The sequence below is a fragment of the Pongo pygmaeus genome, chromosome 15 (genome assembly GCF_028885625.2).
Source record: "Pongo pygmaeus isolate AG05252 chromosome 15, NHGRI_mPonPyg2-v2.0_pri, whole genome shotgun sequence".
Taxonomy (NCBI): Eukaryota; Metazoa; Chordata; class Mammalia; order Primates; family Hominidae; genus Pongo; species Pongo pygmaeus.
The window spans coordinates 60278915-60301125 of record NC_072388.2 but is presented as its reverse complement, the minus strand read 5'-3'; the positions used below and the strand labels follow the sequence as shown (position 1 = coordinate 60301125).

Below are 22211 nucleotides of genomic sequence, written 5' to 3'. Positions count from 1 at the left end.
ATCCTGTCTGTAGTTAGAGGGAAGCCATGTTTTAGCCAGTCATTGTGAGAAGAGGTGAGGTGTGTCCCTCCTAGGAGAGGTAGGCAGGCAGCCGGCGCCTCCTCCATGTCTCTTCCTTGCTCTGGAGACTTTGGAAAGCTACATTTTCCAGATGGTGTAGTTATAAGATGGAGAAAGATTGTTGAACTTACATGCTACTTTATGTGAATGAGAAATAAACATTTATGGTGTCTAGCCCCTGAGATCTTGAGGGTTGGGTCTGTTACAGCTATGCTTAGCAGTCATCACCCTCATTCAGGACAGAAGTTTTGGTCAGTAAGAGACAGGCCACATCTACTTCAGAGAATTACAGAAGCTTACATCCATCAACCTCTCCTCTCAGGAATTTTCTGTGAGTTGAGTTCTACCCATTCGGCTCGAGGTTTTATTTTGATTGGAAATCTACCGTCTTAGTGGGAAGGAGACAAATCATTCTAGTCAAAAAACTTCCTTTTGCTACAAAATGCATTTATTTCCAGTCAGACAAAATTCTTGAACTGTATATTCGGGTACATATTATAAGGTCATCTTTGATATATGCCCTGTTTACAAGATCCATTTCTAATTATTAAAGTGAATATCAAACACACATCTTTGCATCTTAAAACATAAATAAACTGCTAATGTTTATAAGCCACAAATCTGGTCACTGACATGAGTGGCCTGCAATTCTTCAGTGACGAGCACACGGCGATATAGACGAGATTCCCCAGGTAGGCAGGCAGCAGGCACCTGTAATTCGCCCGCTGACTGTGCTGTTGTGGCAGTGACCCTTCTTGTGAAAAAAAGAGTTATGTGCAGACAAAAGTGTGACATATGCAACGTGGAGAGGCATTTCACAGAATGCAAACACCATTCAGGTAAATTAGTAGACTCCAGAATGAATGAAAGCTTCATGAATGCAAACCTGTTGTTTACAATACTGGGTATTGTGGCACCTTTTCACTGGACACTTTAATAAATATCTATTAAAGAAAGTAAGGATAAGAGAAGAAGCTGAAGCAGTTGTCTTGGTGCACAACGTATTTTCAAGATTGGGCTTTAGGTTGTGAGTTTCAGAGATACCATTGTTTGTTTCTTCAGAGTAAATCATTCTATTTGGAAAGCCCTTCATTTCCTTAAAAAGACCTTTAAATTCTTCATTAGCATTAAAAGACTTCTTGTAGACTGCCAGGAATTGGGGTTCATTGGCTTAAAGAAGAGCACAGCACAGTTGACACAAAGTCTTGGTTTGTCTCTTGAATTAAGAAGCCTGATTGGCTCAGAATTTCTCAGATCTACTTTATTCTTCACACTTTCCCTCCTTTTGGCTCCTGTTAACATCCCAAGCCCACAGCGACAGACGCTCATAGGTGGAGCAGCATACTTCATAAAATCTCATTTCATTATCAACTATTTCTAGTGCCGTGGCTCTCTCTGGACTCGAAATAGTTGATATCTTAAAGTTCCATCCTTCACAGAGTTCTTCACTTAGCTCCTTGAAGTTAAGGTTCTTGTTCTAAGGCTGATGCTGGGAAGGTCCCACAGAGGAAATTCCTGGAAAATCTCTATTCCCTTCGGGTCCTCATGCCCTCTCTCTCACTCCCCATAAGGCTATGGTTGCAATTCTGGAGACACATAGGAAAAGTTTCTAAACTCATCCTGGTTAATCATTGGAAGATGTCCCTCATCAATTGGAGTTAAAACTGGCTCTTCCTTTATGAAGTCAGGGTCAAAATTACTGACATCTTCTCGGGATTTCTGCCAAAAAAAGGGAAACAAGGGTGAGATTTTATGCGCTTGAGGCTTACTTATCTTGCATGGGACATAGCCCATTCCAGTGAGTTCAGAGGAGTGCTCTGTAGCTTGTTCAGTAGCATTATTTACAGTTATTGTTATGATGAAACTGTGCTTTACAGCAAGTCTACTGCATGGTGCATTATTATGGCATTTGGCAACCACCAATTCACTAATCCCATGAAAATCTTGCTGAGTAGGCCTGTCTTAATGGGAGGCTAAGAATTAATTTGGTCATCCAAAAGCAGCTGGCTCACTCACCCTTTATTCTCATTTCACCAAGGTGGCATTTCACAGCAGGCCTCGCTGAGGGGTGTGCAGCTATATTTGTCAACAGAGGTTGGGTAGGTTCACACTTGTCCTACCTATTGTTTGCACAGAGTTCTAAACATTTGAAGAGATCTTCCCGAAAGATTTCTTGCAAGTGCTGAGTTTAGGGAACAACTGTCGGTCATTTTACTCTCTAGGTAGATGCGTTACGCCCTGCTGGACCAGCTGTGCAGTTAGGACTACAGGCTCCAGCCTCTGAAGGCCATGCTCTCCCTAATCCCAGGGGGCTGGCATGGGGCTGACCATTGAAGGAACGGCTTTACCTCTGGGTGCCTGGTGTCCAACAGCCTAGTAGGCTGTTAGTGATTAAGTGCACTGTGTGTATTTAAAAGTTGAGTATTTTATACCTGTATAAACAAACGCTGCAAAGATCATTTCTAAGTGAGTATCACACATTCCACTGCTCTTACCTGAATCAATGATATTTCTCTATCACTTTTTTTTTTTTTTTTTTTTTGAGACAAAGTCTAACTCAGTTGCCCAGGCTGGAGTGCATGACGCAATCTTGGCTCACTGCAATCTCCACCTCCTAGGTTCAAGCAATCCTTCTACTTCAGCCTCCTGAGTAGCAGGGATTAGAGGTGTGCATCACCACACCAGGCTTTTTTTTTTTTTTTTTTTTGTATTTTTAGTAGAGACGGGGTTTTGCCATGTTGGCCATGCTAGTCTCAAACTCCTGACCTCAAGTGATCCACCTGCCTCGGCCTCCCAAAGTGCTGGGATTATAGGCGTGAGCCACCATGCCAGGCCTCCCCATCACTCTTGATCTATCGCTAGCCTTGCTTCTCTGCCTTCCCACTGTGGAGCTCTTGACCCACAGATAAGCACGAGCTCAGCTCTCAGACCACAGGCGGGACCACACTCAGGAAGGCCACCGGCCTCAGCTGCAGAGCTTGGAGAGGAGCCCCTGGAGATCCCAGTATTTCTTTGGTCAAAGGGAGCCTGGCCTGGGCTCTGCGCTGCAGCAGCTATTACAGACCCAGGCTCTCCAAACCAAGAGGCCAGGCTCAGTGAAGTGAGCAACATCTCATACCCTCTCTGCTTTCTCAGGGGCCTAGAAAAGGCACAAAAAGTGCCCCAAGGAGCATGAGGAAATTGGCTAGAACAATGACTTTCTCAGTTAGCCAAACTCTTTTGGGGAAACGTGGAAAGTTTCAGGCCTCTTATACCCTATAAGATTTTAATTTAGGTTGAGGGAAGTTGGAGGTTGGGTAAACGAGGGGTGAAACTTGGTCAGAATTAACCTGGGCACATGAAGACATGTTGTCCCATGGACAAGGAGTCCAGCTTCCCCCCAGGGGAGGCTGCCCTGTGCAGTGTCCAGCTGAATTTCTGGTCTGTCACCCACAGGGGCCATCCAGCTGTTCTATGGACTTTGGTGGAATGCTGTGACATCTGAAGAAAGGAAAGTCTCTGTGACAGCCTGGGACACTTACGATTCTGGGTCTGAAAGGTGGTTCTAGTTGGCGATGGTTCAGCTGGGCCCAGTCGATTTCCTTAAAAAAAGGATGTCTCAAGATGGCGTGCTCGCCTCCCTGAGTCAGGCTGCCCAAACGCATGGTGGGGTTCTTGGTCATGAACTGAGTGAGAGAGAGAGAAAGTGTCAATCATTCATTCACATACAACCAGCATGTCACAAGACAGCAGGCATCAGCCATGGCAGAGGAGCTGTGCGAGACTTTCTGGCAGGTCTTGCTTAACTAGCTGGGTTTTCCATCACAGGCAGCACAGTCAGTATGAATCATGCCCCAAAGGCGCGATTGCCTGTGTGGATTTATGGCTTTTCCCACTTCCATTTCAGACATGGCCACTAAAAGAAAGCAGGAGGGTCCAGTTTTCTTTTCTGTAAACACCGTGTATTTTTCTTTCCTCTTTAAAGAAAAGAAGCTCTTTATAACAGTGTGCCTTTCCCCAACACTGCAGTTGTGGGCAGCAGACATCTTATGAATGGGGCTACTTTCAGAAACAGCTGTGCCATTTTTCTGAGTGACCTGACCAGCTGGCCAGGATTCCCACTCTCTGACGAGACCACAGAGAGGAGAGAGAGTCATTGTTTTTGAAGATCTGTGTGAAGACGCAGCAAAGGTGACATACTGAAAAGGTCTGTGTCCTGGCTCTAGAAAAAACAAAGTTGGCCACTTTTCTTTATGCAGCAAAGATATCATAGCTCTAGATGAAAGGCTTTTCTTCAAGATGTTCCCCCCACCACCGCTGTTTTGAAGTAGGTTCAATGACCGAGATTCCATTGCTCCATAGACCAAAAACTAAAACGAGCATTGCCACACAGCTAAGCGATGTGTGCATAGAGATTCTCTGTATTTCCATCAGTTGGGAAACTTCCTTAGTGCTGGGCTCCTATCAAAATATGCTGGGCTAAATCTGCTTTCACAGAATAGCCAGGAAAGGTGTTTTGATCACTTCCTGAGCAAGGATTAGTACAGGATAATTCACTTTTCATGGCCGGAGTGTGGTTCTCAATTTCAAAGACATTGAAGCTAATTTAATTTCCCATATTGAAAGAAAATTGCCTTGGATAAAAAGTTTTGTTTTTGTTTTTATTTAAATTTTTTTGTTTTTTGGTTAAAATTTTATTTACATTTTTATGTTTATCTTTAAATAGACTTATGACAGTCCCCAAGCACCTCTTTCCAAATCTGATTTGTGAACAACACAAAAGTAATGCTGTGTTTATAGAAATTGTTTTGGAGCTGAATTTACAGAGAAAATCTTGTTGAAGGGGCAGACACGGAAAGACAATGTTTGGAGGTGCCCCCCCGCCATGCCAGGTGTGCAGAGGTGTCAAACTGCCAGTGTTGATTCAGATGAAAATGATAATGTTGAGGAAGGAGGCTGCAAAAGTTCCTAAGCAACCTGATGGGATATACCTTGTAAAATGCTTTCAAAAAAGCTTCAAAGGGCAGCTAATAAATGAATATACTGACAGGGTTTAATCGCTTCTCCTCTCTCCTAGTAACAGGAATTAAAGGCCACAGGTGGTTCTGGGTTGGGGGCAGGACCCAAAAGTAAATGCAGCATTCAGAGCTGCACAGGCCCAATCAGAGCAGCTGCCACTCCAGGCACTTACAGTGGTCACCGGGGATTCAGGAGATGCATATCTTAGAAGTAACTGAGTTCTGTAAGAGCTAGGAGTTAGTTCACACTGCTTGGGCTCTCACTGAGTAAGCCTGTGCAATGCAGGCAGGAAAGGGGAAAATGCTTACAAAAAAGAAATGAGTAGATTCTTGTCTTAGGAAAGTCAACGGGATACAATTCCTGATGGAAGAGCAGTTGCTATTCTAAGAGCTAATTAACAAGAAACAGTGCTGCAGAAAACTTGGGAGACAGGACGGCAGAACACACCCAGATGGCCTGTGGGAAATTCCCAGGCCTGCCAATGATGTGAGAGAGGACATCTTGTGAATGGGTGGGTACAGCTTGTTCTTCTGGGCGAGACAAACAGTGTGGGACTCTATATGCCAGGGTGGCTGAAGCCCCAGTGTCCAAGAGGCTTGCCCATTCCTCTCTGCCCCTGGCACTGAACCCAAGCTTCCATGGGGCACTGTGGAAGAGGCCTTGCCCGACGACAAGTAGACCAAACACGACCGTCCGTCCTCTAAAAACTGCACCCTTGGAATTGGGGACAGGCAGAATAACCCTTTCACTAGCTTAATACTTAGCCTCTTGGGGTTCTGATAAATCCTTTTGAATAACCAAGCAGTTTTATTTTTAATACCTTGGCCTGAGCCCTTTAGATGCAGCCATCCTCAACTTACAAAAAAAAAAAAAAACAAAACCAAAAGAAAAAACAAAACACACACACACACACACAAACAAACTTTGATTCAATTGACAAAGGTTTTCAGGGTGTCTACTACATGTAAGGCAGCACACTAGGGGTTTCTTGGGGACATGCAGATGACAAAGACAGTGTCTCTTCACCCAGGAGCTAATCAAGAGAACGGGGAAGAATCAAGTAAACTTCATAATACACAGCCGGATGACATGAAAAGAGACTTAGATCAAGTGCTGTGAGAGCTCGGAAGAGGGACGGGGCAAATAACACTGGGGCTGGTGGTGGGAAGGCAAGGGACAGCCTCATGGAAGAGGTGGCATTTGACCAGAGATGAGGACGAACAGAATTAACATAATAGGCATGAGGGAAGAAAATGTGCCTGAGGACACAGCCAGCACAAATGCAGAGGCATACAAGTGCCTGGTACAGCTGACATGCAGGGATGGCTGAGGAACTGCGGGGGCAGCCGGTGGGATCCATCAGAGGTGAGTGATGAAAGCTGCATGGCAATTTAGGGGATGACACTAGCCACAGTGTGATGAATGAATCTTAAATGCAGAGGTAGCGCCTCGTGGTGAGCAGTTAGAGGTTGTGACAGTAGCTGAGAACACATGACAAGTTCAGCAACTAAGAGAGTTTCTAGTTACTCGGAAGGAAGAGTTGGAAGCACATTCTACAGGGCCGTGGAAGAATGAACACAATCCACTAACTGCCTGGAATGGGAGTGAAGAGTCCAAGATCACAGGGTCCTCCCTGGCTGCCTGATGGGGCAGTGGTGTTGAGTAACAGAAACGGAACAAAACAGGGGCAAGAGATTATTCTTTGTAGCATGAGTATTAGTAGCAGTGTTAGTAGCAGTAGTATTTTTGTTAGTGGAATAGAGACAAAAACAGCTCACACGTACTGAGATCCTACAGTCTGCCAAATCTGGGAGGTTGATGGGCTCCGCTTTGCATTGGAGGTGTGTGGGCACCCACATGCAGATGAATTCTAGGGTAAATCTGGGGTGCAGGCCAGGGCTGGCCATCTAATGCTCAGAGACATTGAAATTTGAGTAACCACTGAAGCTGGGAGGGCAGGTTAGATTGTGGAAAGGGACAGAGACAGACTAGAACTGAGACCAGCCCTAGGTCTCAGACACATTTTATTCGGTCTACATAGTGTGTTTTGAAATAATTTTAATTACTTCTCAAACATTTAAACACTAGGAAATGTCATATCACATGAAAAGTCAGGTTTTCCAACTTATCGTGGAAAATGAGATACTCGGGAACACTGGGCCTGCACTCCTTTCATAGAAACGGCCTGGAGTTGGGCAGGGGCTGCTGCTTTTCATGGGGCACCAGATGCCCAGTCAGCCGCATGCCCCACCACTCCCTATCGCCTCCCACCTGGCTGGCGTCACTCACGGACTTTCATGGCTCCCGACCCCTGGCGTAGGGTGAGAAGCAGCCAGAGTGGCAGCTGGAGGATGCTATGAAGAGGCCAGAGGAGGATGAATACCACGAAACAGAAACCAGGACCGGGAGAAGGAGGGTCCGGGGTGATGCTAAGCGGGTAGAAGCTTTGTGTGTTGTGGTGGTGGTGGGGTGGCCCTTCTACCACTACCCCCCTCCAATGATGTGGAGATGAAGAGTTAAGGGAACACTTAACATTAGTCCCAGGCCTGAAATCTTTCACAGTTCACATTGGTACAGATGTGTGGAGTTGGAGGTGGATAGCTTGCCATCCTAGGCTGGGCACAGGTCTTTCCCTAAACACTCTGTTCCTACTGCTGTGAATGGTGACAGCATAATCCTTTTGCAGAAAACTTTCATTATTTGCTTATGTCCCTAATGGGACCCAAATGCCAGTAAGTTAACAATTGTGCTGCTCGGGGCTATCACTTTCATCCACATCTAAGGTCACACTGAAAAGTTGCCTCACCTCAGCTGACCTTCTCCCTGACTGTGATCCAAGACGGAAAGTCGGCCAAAGAGGAAAATAATGTGACTTCATGAAATATTCTGCACACATTTACTAAAGGAAGCAGAATGTTTTCCAGGGCCAAGAAAAGCACTTTATAAGCTGTAGAGAGTGAGTGAGGGGACCAGGGTGGAAAATCTGGATTCTACCCCAAGTGTAAGTCTCAAACTGACTGGAGAGCACGGGAAAGAGAAGGGTCAAGAACTTGGGGACTCATTTTATGTTCCCTTTCCTGCAGTGGCCCTCATTACAGTGGAACTGAACTAGAGGATACTCAAGGAATCAGAGGCACACCTGGCCCTGAGAATGAGACACTTAACAGTTTTTTTCCCAGACTACAGAGGAGGTATGGTTGCAGGGGAAAGCAAGCAGGCGTGCTCCCTCCTGAGGCTAGTTCTAAGGGGACATGTAAAGGGCCAAGTTTGTATAAGAATGTCCTGGGAGGCCTCCTGCAAGCCAGGGAAGGCTGAAAGAACTAACAGCTTCTCTGACATGGAGGGCTGGTCAGGCGCTGCAGTGTCACTGCTTGTGTTTGTATAATTCTTTCACCACTGAGTTACTGTGTGACCGTGGACAAGTTTCTTAACTTCTCTGGGCCTTAGATTTTTCAACTCTAAAATGAAGATTTTCCTATATTTCAAAAAGTTATGATGAGTCAATGAGAGAATTAACGTAAAGCACCTGGCACAAAGAAAGCTCTCAAGAAATGATATTAGTGAATATCTTGTTGCCGTCCTAGGCTCCAATAGACTGTCCCTTAACACTCTGTTCCCACTGCTATGAATAGGGGCAGTATGATTCTTTTGCAGAATACTTCCATTATTTGCTTATGTCCCTAAGGGGACCCAAATGCCAAACTTGTAAGTCCATCTTGTTCTATTTAAAGGCATGGGCACAGATAGAAAGCTCCTGAGAGACTACACTCTGAGGTCAGCCTTGACCCTGAGGCTCATCTGGCTTTCCCTGTTCCTCTACAGCCAGGAAAGAGAGAACAAGATCTCTTTCTGCCTTCACTGTCCTAGGCTCCAGTAGTGCAGTGGGAGGAATGGTCTTTGGAAAGTAACGTTTCTTTTTCTTGCCTTTTTTAAATTTCTGAGATAGGATCTTCCTATGTTGTTCAGGCTGGTCTCAAACTCTTAAGCTCAAGTGATCCTCCTGCCTCAGCCTCCTGAGTAGCTGGGATTATAGGCACATGCCACCAAATCCTATTTGGAAAACTTTTTTTTCTTTTCCTGACAGAAAACCTTTTCTAAGACAATCTTAAAACGAGAATACAAACAATAGTTTTTTGTTTGTTTTGATTTTTTTGAGATGGAGTCTTGCTCTTGTTGTCTAGGCTGGAGTGCAATGGTGCACAATTTTGGCTCACTGCAACCTCCCTCTCCCAGGTTCAAGCAATTCTCCTTCCTCAGCCTCCCAAGTAGCTGGGATTACAGGCGTGCGCCACCACGCCCGACTAATTTTTGTATTTTTAGTAGAGAGGGGGTTTCACCATGTTGGCCAGCCTGGTCTCGAACTCCTGACCTCAAGTGATCCGCCTGCCTCGGCTTCCCAAAGTGCTGGGATTACAGGTGTGAGCCACCACGCTCGGCCTACAAACAATAGGTTTTAATGTGTAACTATATCTCCATTAACAACAGAACAGAGACACTAAATGCAGCAAGATGGGTGCAGTGGAGCAGCTTCTTTGCAAATCTGGTGTCAGGTATGGTGCTTATCACATCTTGTGGGCAGCAACAGTAGGCAGCTTCAGTTTTGAGTTGTTGGATGTTCCAGATTATAGAGTTTAAACTAACGATGTGTCATTATGAGTCTTGAAATAACTGGGCCCAAATGTACTTTGAAACTCACTAAAATATAAGTAATGGCTAAAAGTATTTTTTTCCTATTTCAAAATCTGTCTGATTTCATAGGAAGAGGACAAGTTATATAAATAAAGCAATTAGTCTAATAAGATTTTCTTCCAGGAGCCAGAGAACACTGTATTTTCTACCTCATGGTTGGATGTGGCTGTTGGGCAAACAAAATGACCTTCTCCATTCATTCAATTTCAGACCTTAAACAAAGGGCAGAGAGAGAGAGTTAGCAGCTAATGCTGGCAAGTTAGAAGGGAAGGAAACCATGCCACGGAACCTTCCTGCCAATATTCCAGAGCGATGATCCTAAATGGGGAAAAGGCATTTTACGGCTCTAAAGAGGGTCCTGGGGAGAAAGGGCGAAGAAAGAGCACAGGACACAGAATAGAGTATGGTTCACAGCCATGACGCCCAACCTCGCCATGGCCATAGACCCTAATGGCCACCTGGGGCTGACGAGAAGCACACCACGCATGCGTGTTGCAGGCGTGTGTCTGTCTGAAAGATGCTGCTGGCACACGCAGATTCTGACCCAGTTATGAAGACCAACCTTCTCCTTTTATACCCCTCCTGCCGGCTGTTGGGGAGATCTGGAGACACCCTGTGCTAGCAGCACCCTCCACCTCAGGGCAGTGGTCATGCAGGGATGTGGCTGCACAGTATGGGAGAGACACCAGGCTTGGACCTGGCATTGATAAGTCAGTTTTCCATAGGAGAAGGCAGTGACAGACATTTAAATGCAAGATGGGGCTGATGACAGTCCACTGGGGGTGGGATGGGGCTTGGTAGGGTGGAAAGGACAGACAACAGACTTCCTGAATCTCTCTGGGAAACAAACTGTAATCTTCCCAAGTCTAGGTTTTTATACAGAATGGTGCTGCTATGGAATACTGGACGAGCCAAGAGAAGGAGAGGTGCTCTAGCCTGCTCAGATTGGATCTGGATGGAATTTGCTGGGGAGGGCTGGAACTAGTAACCTGCACACTCATGGCAATGGACCACCCTGCCAGGTATCCAGACTGGTTTGAGAAGGAGGAAGCTGCAGGAGTGGAGAGAGTAGAGAATGATACAGTTTGATACAAGTTACAGCTTAAGAAGTGGTAGCCATTACTACTATATATGTATGCTGCATACTCTTTTGTTGCACAGGCATTAAGTGTTCCAAATTCATTGGATATAATCCTTACAGCAACTGTGGTTATTATTCCCATTTTAAAGATTAGGAAACTGAGAAACAGACCCATCTGTAACCTGTCACACAGTTTGGGAGTGCGACAGTCAGGATTTGAACTCAGGCCTTTGCTCTCAGTCCCTACGCTAGACTTCCTCTTGAGGCTACCAATCTTCTTATTTGGATTCTGGGTTAAGATACTTGGACCGAGAGGTGAGGAGAATCATTACACAGTTTACTTTCTCCTAATAAATGACACTCAGGACTTCACCTGATGAGAATTCACAGCACTCTGTGTGTTTCCTTATGTTGTACTTCTTTGCTGGCTCATGTGACATTCTTTTTCCTCTGATTCTATGGAAGGAGAAGGGCTGAGAAGTACATACAGTGCAGGTGCTAAGTGAAGGGAGACAAAAGTAATAGGGCTGGAAAAAATCCGAGGCATCCTTCAGCCTGACCACCTGGTTTTATTTCAAACTACTGAGGGTCTTTATGCTGGAAAAGATAGAAGGACACTTAAAATTTTCAAATACTCAAAGAGCTGTCGGCCAGAAGAGGGATTAGATGAGAAATAATTTCAGGGAGAAATAAGTTCAGGGAGTCGAAGTTAAAGGAAGCATATCTAAACATATCATAAGAAAAACTAAAACACATAATGTGGTTGTAATACTCAATACCATTAAGTGATGAGAGGGCTCCCTGGCAGGAACAGGATTGCGTCATTGAAAACATGTGAAGCAGAGCCGGACTGGCCTGTCCGGTGTCAGGTGGGTGGGTGGCCACACCAGTGGCCTCCACAGTCTGCGTCCATATCAAGGGACTCTTTTCTTTCTTCTATTTTTGCATTTATCACTAAAAACTCTGGGAGGAAAAAAAAAAGCTGGCATTTTGAAGATTGTCCTTCCCTCAGCTACAGATGCTTTGTTTTCCTTGAGTCTGGAATGGGCTTTTCTTTATTAAAAATAAAGTGAAATAAACTTGCTCAAGCTGATCTCCCTAAGCCAGTGATGGAGGAAGTGGGCATGTGGGTATATTTGAGAATGCCGGTGGGTCAGTGCCTTACCTGGCAGGTTGTAACTGACCGGCATCAGAATATTCTGTGCGGTATCTCCAGAGACACACTATACAGTGTACTTTATTTTCTCTTGATGAAACTCAGTACAGTAAATGCCCTATACTGTTCCTGCAGCGGGCAGGGGCAGTGCTGAAATCCGTGGTGGGTTTGCTGGCTGTGTTTTCCATGCTGTCTGTGAGTGGAATCCAGCAGCCCTTCATGAGCACATACTCAATTCCTTTCCAAGGCTCCCACCACCCCGCCTTTCCTGGGTTTTATAATCATTATTGCTTCCTCGTATCTTCTTTCTGGTCATGGGACAGTGTTGATTAACCGTAGGTAAAGGTTAGAGGCGAGTCTTGGAGATGGAAACCCAAGGTCATGCGGTTGTGCCAATGCCCGTTGTTAGACAACATGCTTCTATTCCTGACAAACCAGTCTCAAGCAGCTCTGACTGATGGGGCGGATTTCAATGCTCTCCAATGACTTCCAAGTGTTAAGAAAAAGCTGCTGCTACCCTACATGCCCAAGCTATACAAACTACTTTTTTCCAGGTATGATTCCCCAAATGTAGCTACTGAAGAGAAGTGAGTGCTAAACAAAGATTCTCTAGTGGGGACTATACAATGTCCTTTATCCTCCTCTGATGAAATTGAGGCCAGTACCCTTCTTTATCCTGGATGCGCATTATCTTTGGCATCCAAACCAAATCTAATGACCAACTGCCCCAAATTATTGACCTTTGATAGTTGGCAAGGACAAACAAACAAAAAACAACAAAGTCAAATACTTTTGTTTACAAGAGTTTTTCTAACTTGAAACAAAAAGCTTTTCTGACCCACAGACACTGGTTAGCAAATCTCCACACAGGAAAAGTTTCCATGGTCATTTTACAAAAGCTTTGACATCTTTATCTTCCTGGCAGAGATGGAGATAAATGAGACATGCAGCATGAGTACTCTATTAAAAATAAATTTTAAAAAATCCTTCACACTGCTATCAAAATGTAAGGACTTCCAACCTTAGGAGACTTACAATTTAATGAGGGAAAAAGAAGTAGAGATCAAGAACTTTAATAAAATTATATGACTTAAAAAGACCCAAATAACAAAATCTCTGGGAAAAGCAGTGTTTTTCTGTTTTCTGCAGACACTGGCCTTGATCTGTGAGCAAATGGTTCCTTTTCTGAGGGGTGTTAACCTCACTAGGGGTTTTGGTAAGAGGCCTATGGGGCAGCTTCCTTTCCTCAGACAGGCATTCCAGTCCTGGCAACGGACTACCAGGTTGCATGTTAACCACTCCTCTTACTCAAGGATCTTTTGATAACTTTCTTTGGATTTCCCCTAACAGTGTTTGAAAAACCAGCCCTAATGATCTAGGGTTGGATCCTCTGCGTTACTCAGGTCCCATTTTTCCCTCCTCTTTCCCAGCCTTCTCCTGGCTGACCACCTTTGCTGGCTTCCTTGAGCATTCCAGCCTCTCCCAGGAGGGGAGTAGGGAAATGAACAGGAAGACAGTCAATGCTCCTGGAATTCACTGCTTGGTGACAGATGTGGGACACACTCAGGGCTAAAAGAGGATCCCCGAATTAACTGTGGTTCTCCCTGCTTTGTGCATACAGGCAAACAGGATTCCTGCAGACAATGCTCGGAGGATGAAATCTGAGAGGCTGGATGACAGAGAAACCCACATGCATACACACACACTTTATAAAGCTTAGGAACAAAAGCACTTCATAATCTGCTTCTGATGCTAAGTTTACAGTGCTTCCAGAGTCGATAAAGGTGACTCAGGAGAATGCACCCAGCTCCTTTCAGCACTTATTTAGCCCAGCCACCTGTGTGAGCTCAAAGACAAGGGTGCCGACTTCATCTGAGTAGACCCTGAGCCACGTGATTTCTTGCTGGAGCGGATTCAACAAAGGAGCACTAACCTCTGAGACAAGGCTTCGGCTTCCTGAGCTCTGCTGACTCGCCTGGGACTTCCCTAAGCCCTTCTGGACCTAGATGAGGGCAAAACTCAGCAGAACCTCAGAAGCCCTAAAAAAATGATAGACTTTCTTTTGTCTCATCATTATCAGCATTTTGGGATGATTTAGTTAGCCTAAGAAACCTGATGGCATGGTGACACCAAAAAACAGGTAGTATATATCCCCAAACCAAGTAAAAAAAAATTAAGAAATAACAGCTGGAATGCCTTTTATTTTTTCTTTACACAAATGTGTGTGTCATCGTCATATGCCTTTTTTGTGTTAATTTCTGAGGATCCTGCCAGTGTGAATACTCCATTTTCTGTGAGTCTCAGGTGTGGCTGCTTTTGAGGCACACACACGTTAAGTATTGAACAGAAACATTTGAAGCAAAGATGAGAAAGACAGAATGGGAAGCAAGAAAAATAGTCTTCCCAGTGTGCTTATTTGGGTGCATATAAAATTACTTTTAGTTGTGCGATTACTGGTTAATGATTTGGGGAATTCTTTTCAAGTAGAAATCCTGGGCTAAAAACTATGTGTGCTCAAACTACCCCTGCACCCACTGATTCTGCACTCCATGGGAAAAGTTCTCACAAGCAAGTCCTTTATCCACTACCCACGTCTATAGGAAATGTTTGAACAGCTATACACAAAGAACTCACAAGTCCACAACCTCGGGGGTGTTGTGGGTGGAGAGGGCAGTGGTAAAGGTGATGACAGGGAGGGCCTGTGGGGACAGTAATATTAGATTAGGGGTCAGAAGATGCTGGAGCCTGCCTTGCCAATCACACACTTTTAGAGGAATGCTGGACAGTACACACCCTCCCCAACCCTGAATGTAGGCACTCACTGACAGCACGCCAGATGAAGCCCTGAGGTCTTTAACATCTGTAACTCTATGGTATGTAACATAAACAGGTGTCTGACCAGTTTCCCCAGATATAGAATAATAATAATACCTTTCATTTAAAAAGGTAAGAGGGAATTCAACAAGCTTTCCTTCTTAAATAAATCTCCATCTCAGGAGCCACGGAAAGATGCCCCTCCCACACTAAGACGGTAAGAGAGGCACTGTGAAGGGCTGGCTTGGAGATCTCAGCTCTTCCTCCTCTCGGTGGGAAAGGGCAGATCCAGCAGGCCGGGAAAGGATCTCCCAGGGCCCCAGGGAGGCAGCATGGGGCAAAGTCCAACAATGAGGCTTCTCTCCTTCTCTGGTCTCTTTTCTGTTAAAAATGCTTCTTTGGGGTACCCTTCGTTATTACCCTGGAGGTTGAAGGACACTTCTTGAGAAAGCACAGATACTCCTCAGGGACGCTGAAGAAATCAGTTGTGCTAAAACCACTGGTTAATTTTGTCTGTGGCAAAAAATCATCAGGGTGACATAGACTCCCAGGCCAGGAACCTGAGACTTTTACTTGGATTTAAGAGATGTGGCCAGGATCCACAGGGGAACTTGTATGTGGCTCACGTCATTTGCTCTTTCTGTATATTTGTATTGTAAACCATTTCCCTTCATTTGTGAAGATGGAGATCACTTTTTCTATACAGGCTAGAAATGTTTCTTCATACACACACGCTGAGCTTGTTTGTATAAGATATTCATTTATATGGTGGTTTTAACAACTTTTCCATCGTGGAAATTTTAGACGACAGTAACACAGACCCTCATGTACTCATCACTCAGCCTTGACGGTTACTGACACACGCCCAATATTGTTTCATCTGTTCCTCCCCACAACTCCTGGATTAATTTGAAAGAAATCCTAGAAGTCACTTAATCAGCAAATACTTCAGTCTGTTGGTCCACTCCTTATACAATAGCCAGGGTGATCTTTTACACATCAAGTAGTGATTGCATCACTCATGCTTGCTTGGAATTCTTCAAAGACTTACGTTGGCACTTCAGATAAAGTCCAGACTCCTTCATGTGGCCTAGGATGTCCTTTGGGCTCTCACTGTTCCCTCAGCCTCCTCCCCTGAAGCTCTCACTGCCCCACCCCTTCGCTCATCACACTCCAACCCACCTGCCATTGAGCTACTCAAATGGACTGCTTCTTTCTCAAGACCTCTGCACACTTTCAAGCCTAATTTCTCTTCAGCCTTTATTAAATGTCATCTCCTCCAGATGGCCTCCTTTGGTGGCCCAGGTCATGTTAGATCTGCCTGTTAAATAAATGCTTTCAAAGTACCTTGGATTTTAATTTTTTTCTCATTAAATTGTAAGTATATAGTTAATGTATAATTGCTCTTTAAAATTTCTTTCTCCCTCCCCATCCCAACTGGACTGTAAATTCCACAAGAGCAGGATCATGTTTGCCTCGCTCATCACTGGATTCCTGGCACCTCGCACAGAACCTGAGTATTGCAGAACCCATGCCTGCTATGCACATATGTGTTGATATAAGCCTATTATATAAATAAACAGATCAATATCTATTTGGCTATTTACACCCCACCTATGTGTCTTTGGTCAAGATTTAAAAGCTCCTGGAAAAACAAAAATACAATTTCCTTAGGAATAAAAGCCTACCACAGCCTTGTGTAAAATTAAGCCCTTAATAACCTTGATGATGTTGCTGAACTGTTCAAGGAGAAGATGAGGATAATGACATCTCTAAGTGTGTTGTGAAATTACTACTCACAAGTTAGCAATACTAATCACTCTTGTATCATGCATTCCACTTGGAAAACGCTTTCATGTATACTGCCTTATTTGAAGTGGGCACTGTAGGTGTTATTATCACACCTTTACAGACTGAAAACCAGAGGCAGAAGTCAAATGAGGTCTAGGTTTGTGTTCTTTCCATTCTAATATGTAAAGTCCCTTCAACTCTCTGGGCCTCAGTTTCCTCATCCATGATGAGGAAATGTGGACAAAATATTTTTAAACTATTTCCAGCTCTACAATTCTGTGTTTATGCTTCTAATGATCACAAAGCTCTATAAAATTAAGGGCAAAGACAAATAATTACAGTTCAAAACTTAGCACTCATGATTTCCCTACTGTTTTTAGAACTATGCAAAACACCATCCAATGGATTCAACTATTCACATGAGGAACTCTTGAAGTCACCAAGCTCCCAGAAAACCTGATCTTAGGTGGACACAAAATTCTGGAAAAAGCCATCAAGTCAATATTGGTAAAGAACACAGTATAGCTTGATCTAGCCCTGTGCAGCCAAATGAATGCCTGTTCAGAGTGCACGTACCACATCTTACTTATCTATTCATCTGTTGATGGACACATGGGTTGCTTCCACCTTCGGGCTATTGTACGTAACGCTGCTATGGACATGGGTGTACAAATATCTATTAGAGTTCCCACTTTCAATTCTTTTGGGCAAATATCCAGAAGTAGAAGTGCTAGATCATATGGTAATTCTGTTTAATTTTCTGAAGAATCTCCCACCATACCATTATCCACACCATTTTACATCCTCATCAGCAGTGCACAAAGGCCCCAATTGATTTAAGTAATGTGTCAAATGGCCTTTGATGAGTCACAATTTCTCAGTACCTCATGGTTTCCTCATCTATAAAACGACGGGGTTGGAATGGACAATCTCTAACTTTTCTTCTGGTAGTAAAATAACCATATTGGCCTAATTAAATCAAGTTGCAATTAGAGCCAGAAAGCAGCCTGAGTGGTTGGCATAGCATGCCTTGCTATCTCAAACCCTCTTCCTAATATGACAAATACTTTTTCAGAGATAAGGGCAGAGTGTAAAAAAATCATTTCATGCATGCAGCTCTCAGTGGTAATAGTGCAGGGCACTTCCTGGGCACATACCTTGTGCCAAGCACTGCTTCAGGCACCCACACATGTTATCTCACACCAACCACGCAGTAGCCCTGTGTGTTGTATACCCCACCTGCTGAGGCATGGAAGAATTAGGCCATTTGCCCAAGGAAATGGAGAGGAAACTAAGGCATGCAAGAATTATGCCATTTGCCCAAGGTCACACAGCCTATTAGTCAAAGAGCCAAGATCTGCCCCCAGGCAGCTCTGCTCTGGAGGCAGGTTCTTAACCAACCCAATTCTGATGCCTTTCCCTCCTCAGTGTGTCTCCTCAAGTCTTGAGTGCTCTGAACATTTCTTTTTTCTCTTTGATCACATTTCTATTTAAATGTCTCAGTCCCCTGCAAAGACTAGCTGAATGTTTTCATCTATACCATTTAAGCTTCTTGTTTTTAGGCATGGAGAGTAAAATGTACAAAAAAAACCCAAAATCCCAGAAATCCTCTTATTGATTTTTTTTTTTTTTTTAGTAATTTTATCTGACAACGTTTAAGTGTTTTTAAGAAAATTACGTTGAAGGTACATGCCTTGAAGGAGGAAAAAACAGAATGCTTATTATGTGCCTGGGAAGTTTACCTATATTATTTCATATAATCTGGACAATCACTCTATGGTATGGATTTTACTACCTCTATTTTACAAGCAAGGACACTGAGATTCAGAGAGGCACAGAGGCTCACCAAGGTCACTCAGCCGGAAGGTAACAGGACTGGGAGGCAGGCTGGGCACTGTGAGCCCAGAGCCCCTGCTCCTTTCTACGTGGAAGATACCCAGAGACAGCGTCAAGTGTTATTTAGGAAAGTGAGTGCTAGACACATGATATGTAACAATCACAGCTGCTGCCTCCATCAGTGGAGCAGCTGGCATGAGAAAGGAGCTGAAATAAAGAGAAGTGAAGGGACTTGTAGCTTCCCAAAAGTGAACCTACAAGGAGAGGGAACAACTCAGTCTCCACTGGATGCGATTCTCCTTAGGCACCAGAGGCTGTTTCCTCTTGGAGGAAAGACCATGAGGCTATTACTGGATAATGTATTTGCTTGTTACCAAAAATATCCATATTTACATAAAAGATATAGCTTGAAGTAACCGAGCTCACCTGGTTAAAAAGAAACAGTCTTAAAAATTCCATATGAATCTTAACCTTGCTTAGTACTTGTCCTAGGTTCTACGCTAAGGGGATGATACCTAGTTTCAGATTTAGTTGGAAAGCATTCTCTCAAGAGGACTCTGAAACACGAGAATGAGGTTGAGGACTTCTAAAAATGTAAAGACAAAAAATTAGGAATGTCCAACTCAAATGGTGATGTGGCCTCTTAAGATTTCTACTAAACCTAGATTCAAAAGGCATAGGGTACCTACCAGAGAAACACTGATCTGGATTGCTAATCCAGTGTTTATGTTAGAGAATATAAAAATTTATTGAGGCATAGACTGACTTTTATTTCCTACCCTTCATGGTACCAAGCCTAGTGACCTTTATACACCAATGCTGACAACAGGCATTTTTTTATGGCTTGAACCAGTATTTTCATTTGAATTATGAACTCTGGGGTCCTTCATCTAAATATTAAAACTACGAAATCAGCTACAGTAATTGGACTAAATATGTGGAGCACGGAAAACCATTAGTATGATGAAGGTGGCTGTTGCAGGCCACAGAAGGCTGGCATGCTTTTTCACAAAAAGCCAGGTGCCGGTCCATGGAAGTAGGAAAGTGATCATGCAAAGTCCGCCTCCATCTGCAGCATGATGAGGCTGTGTTATCGTGGTTTATGTTATCAAAATTGGCTGCAGCCAACCTAGGAGAGTACATTTCCCTTCAGGAAGTTAAGAAACTTCATGGCACAAATCCATGAAGACAAGCCCTTCTCTATGACTTTTTTTTCCATAAAATTATAAAAGCCATATTTATGGTTTCCTCTAAAATTTCTACTAATATAACAAATGAACTGTTCTTACCAAAACATGTTAGATAGGAGACATTTGGTAGAATCCCAAAGTACTGTGCTTTTATTTCTGTGAGATTAGTGCTTTCTCAATTTCAGGAGGGTACTGGCACCTCAGCTTGAGGATTGAGCTATGTGTTATGATTCACTTTGGTAATATTTGCCTCAGAAGGATTTCTGTGATTATTTCTCTTTTAGTGATGTAGAGAATTCTCAGGGACAATCAAGCCTTCAGCCCCAGTACACAGTGACCCACATAAAAAATGTCCTTGAAATGGCACTGATTATAGGGCTAGAAGTTTCTAAAGAGAAACAAGTCTTTCAACAAGATAGCAAATATTTCTCACATTTCGCTTTTGTCTCAAATTACTGAAAGGATATAACTTAAGGATAGTAATTCTTATGCCATAGATACTATCCAACAGAATACAGATTGTTCTGATTTATCCCTTCTTGAAAAACTGATCTTTTATTTGCCTTTATATCCCCTCTGCATATAGTAGGTGAAAATACATGATTTTGGAGCTCAACTAATGTGGTTACAGAACTGACCCAAATTACATGTACTTTATTTTCAACATAAAGGCGTCCAATACATGTTTTTCCTCAATTCAGAGGCATCCAGCACAGTGCCTTAAATGCACACACAGAAAAGACTTTCTCAACATGATCCATTACAACATTGCACCTGCAGCCTGGGCGTGGCACCTGGCTTGCATAAGAATAACATGGAGGCAAAATAGATCTGCAGAGGTTTGGAAAACCTTCCTTCTCCTCTCCCAGCCCTAAGAGAAAGACCCGACCCCTTCATCCTGCAACTTGAAGATGCCAACAGAAACACAATTGATATAATAACAGGCTGGGAATGGCATTCACTTGACCCAAAACTCTGGTGTGGCCTGACTGTATGAAGGGGAAACATCACTTCCCCTCAACTAAAGTTACGAAGTGCTAGAAATACTTGCTATTTGGCAAACAAAGTTATCAAGGGCTATTGAAATTGGCCCCAAAATAACTATTGCATAAGAGAGGGTCTATTGCATAAGAGAGGGTAACAGCCTGACAGAACTTTGGTTCTTTGATTCTTTAGATTAGAACAACACAAATTTTAGTTAGAGCTAGTGGTTTACCGGTGGGAGGTACTGAAAAGACACAAGCAGCACATAAAACAAGCTGGTTTGCAATAGATCAGAAGCTAGCTGGGTAAGCCCAACTTACAGATTTTAGGATCCCTGTGGCATCTTCATGGAGCCAGGTAGGGTAGACCACCTCGTCATTCAGTATGGCCTCAAAGAGGTCATCTTCGTTCTCTGCCTCAAAAGGTGCGTGACCGCACAGCATCTCATAGAGCAACACGCCCATTGCCCACCAGTCTACTGCAGGCCCGTACAGCATTTCCTGGAGGATCTGTGCAAAGGGGGCAGTGTGAGAAGGTGGTTCATACATCAGATTAACAAATGTGTTCTTCATAACTAGGGAAATTGATGCATTAGGAAATATCAAAGTTTTTTTTTAAAAGTCTCCTGTGCTAGCATGCGTATTTCATTCCATTTCTACAGAGTGGTCTGTTTTCCCTGTGGTCAACTCAGAGGTGCCTTCTCATCTAGGTGGGCAAATATTTATGGCCTGATTGGGCCACTGTGATGGGCTCGTGCAGATCCCAAACAGAAAGCGTTCTGGAAATATATCAGTGTGGAAAAAAAAGGAGACTGGGTTCACTCACTCACACGGGAAGGATTCAAGGATTCAAGAGCCTTTCTTTAGTTCTGCTAAATGATGCTCGAATTAAATCACTAAGCAGAGACAAAGAGGAAAATAAATAGCCATGAATGGCATACACTTTGTCTTCATTTAGGGCTAAAGCCCAAAGCAATTGCAAAGTTTACATATTTTTTTTTTAAACTCAAATTCTTATTAGAGGGACTTAGGCCATTTTCAGCCATCATTCACCCAATGAGCCATAAATGAGTCTGGAGGTGTCGGCTTTCAATGCTGCCTCCAAAGCTGCAGCGCATAAAAGCAGCCAGTGGCATTTCTGGTCAAAGTTACTGGAGAGCTCAGATTTCAGAGCTGCATCAAGCAGCTGCACTCACCTCTGGAGCGATATAGTCTGGCGTGCCACAGAATGTGGCCGTGGTGACGCCATTGCAAATCCCCTCCTTGCACATTCCGAAGTCTGCCAGTTTACAGTGACCTTCGTGGTCCAACAGGACGTTGTCCAGTTTCAGATCTCTGAAAGATACAAAGAGCAGCATGAGATAGAGCAGCCAGACCCCAAACCATCCACCTCTCAGAATGGGCACTCACATACACACACACACACACACACACACACAAGTGTGGCCACATGCGGCCGCATGAGCTTCCTGTACACACGTCAAAAGGAACAAACTTCTCTGTGCTATCTGGATGACACATTTAGATCAAGTCTCAGAACTTGCCTCATGGCTCCAAGATGATGGGCCCATTAAGAATGGGCTGACCACAGGAAAATGTAGGCTGTCCTTTAA

At 43.9% G+C, this 22211-nt stretch overlaps 1 protein-coding gene across 1 annotated transcript in view; it reads right to left on the bottom strand.

The window, feature by feature from the left end:
* Positions 1–486: 486 nt before the first annotated feature.
* Positions 487–22211, bottom strand: part of PRKCH (protein kinase C eta) — a 228023-nt gene continuing 206298 nt past the window's right edge. The window contains exons 11-14 of the mRNA XM_054449890.2: positions 21795–21933; positions 20920–21108; positions 3582–3725; positions 487–1779 (exon numbers count right to left, since the gene is read on the bottom strand). Of these exons, the coding sequence (XP_054305865.1) occupies positions 1633–1779; positions 3582–3725; positions 20920–21108; positions 21795–21933 (619 nt within the window). The 3' untranslated portion in view covers positions 487–1632. The remainder of the gene's footprint in view (positions 1780–3581; positions 3726–20919; positions 21109–21794; positions 21934–22211) is intronic.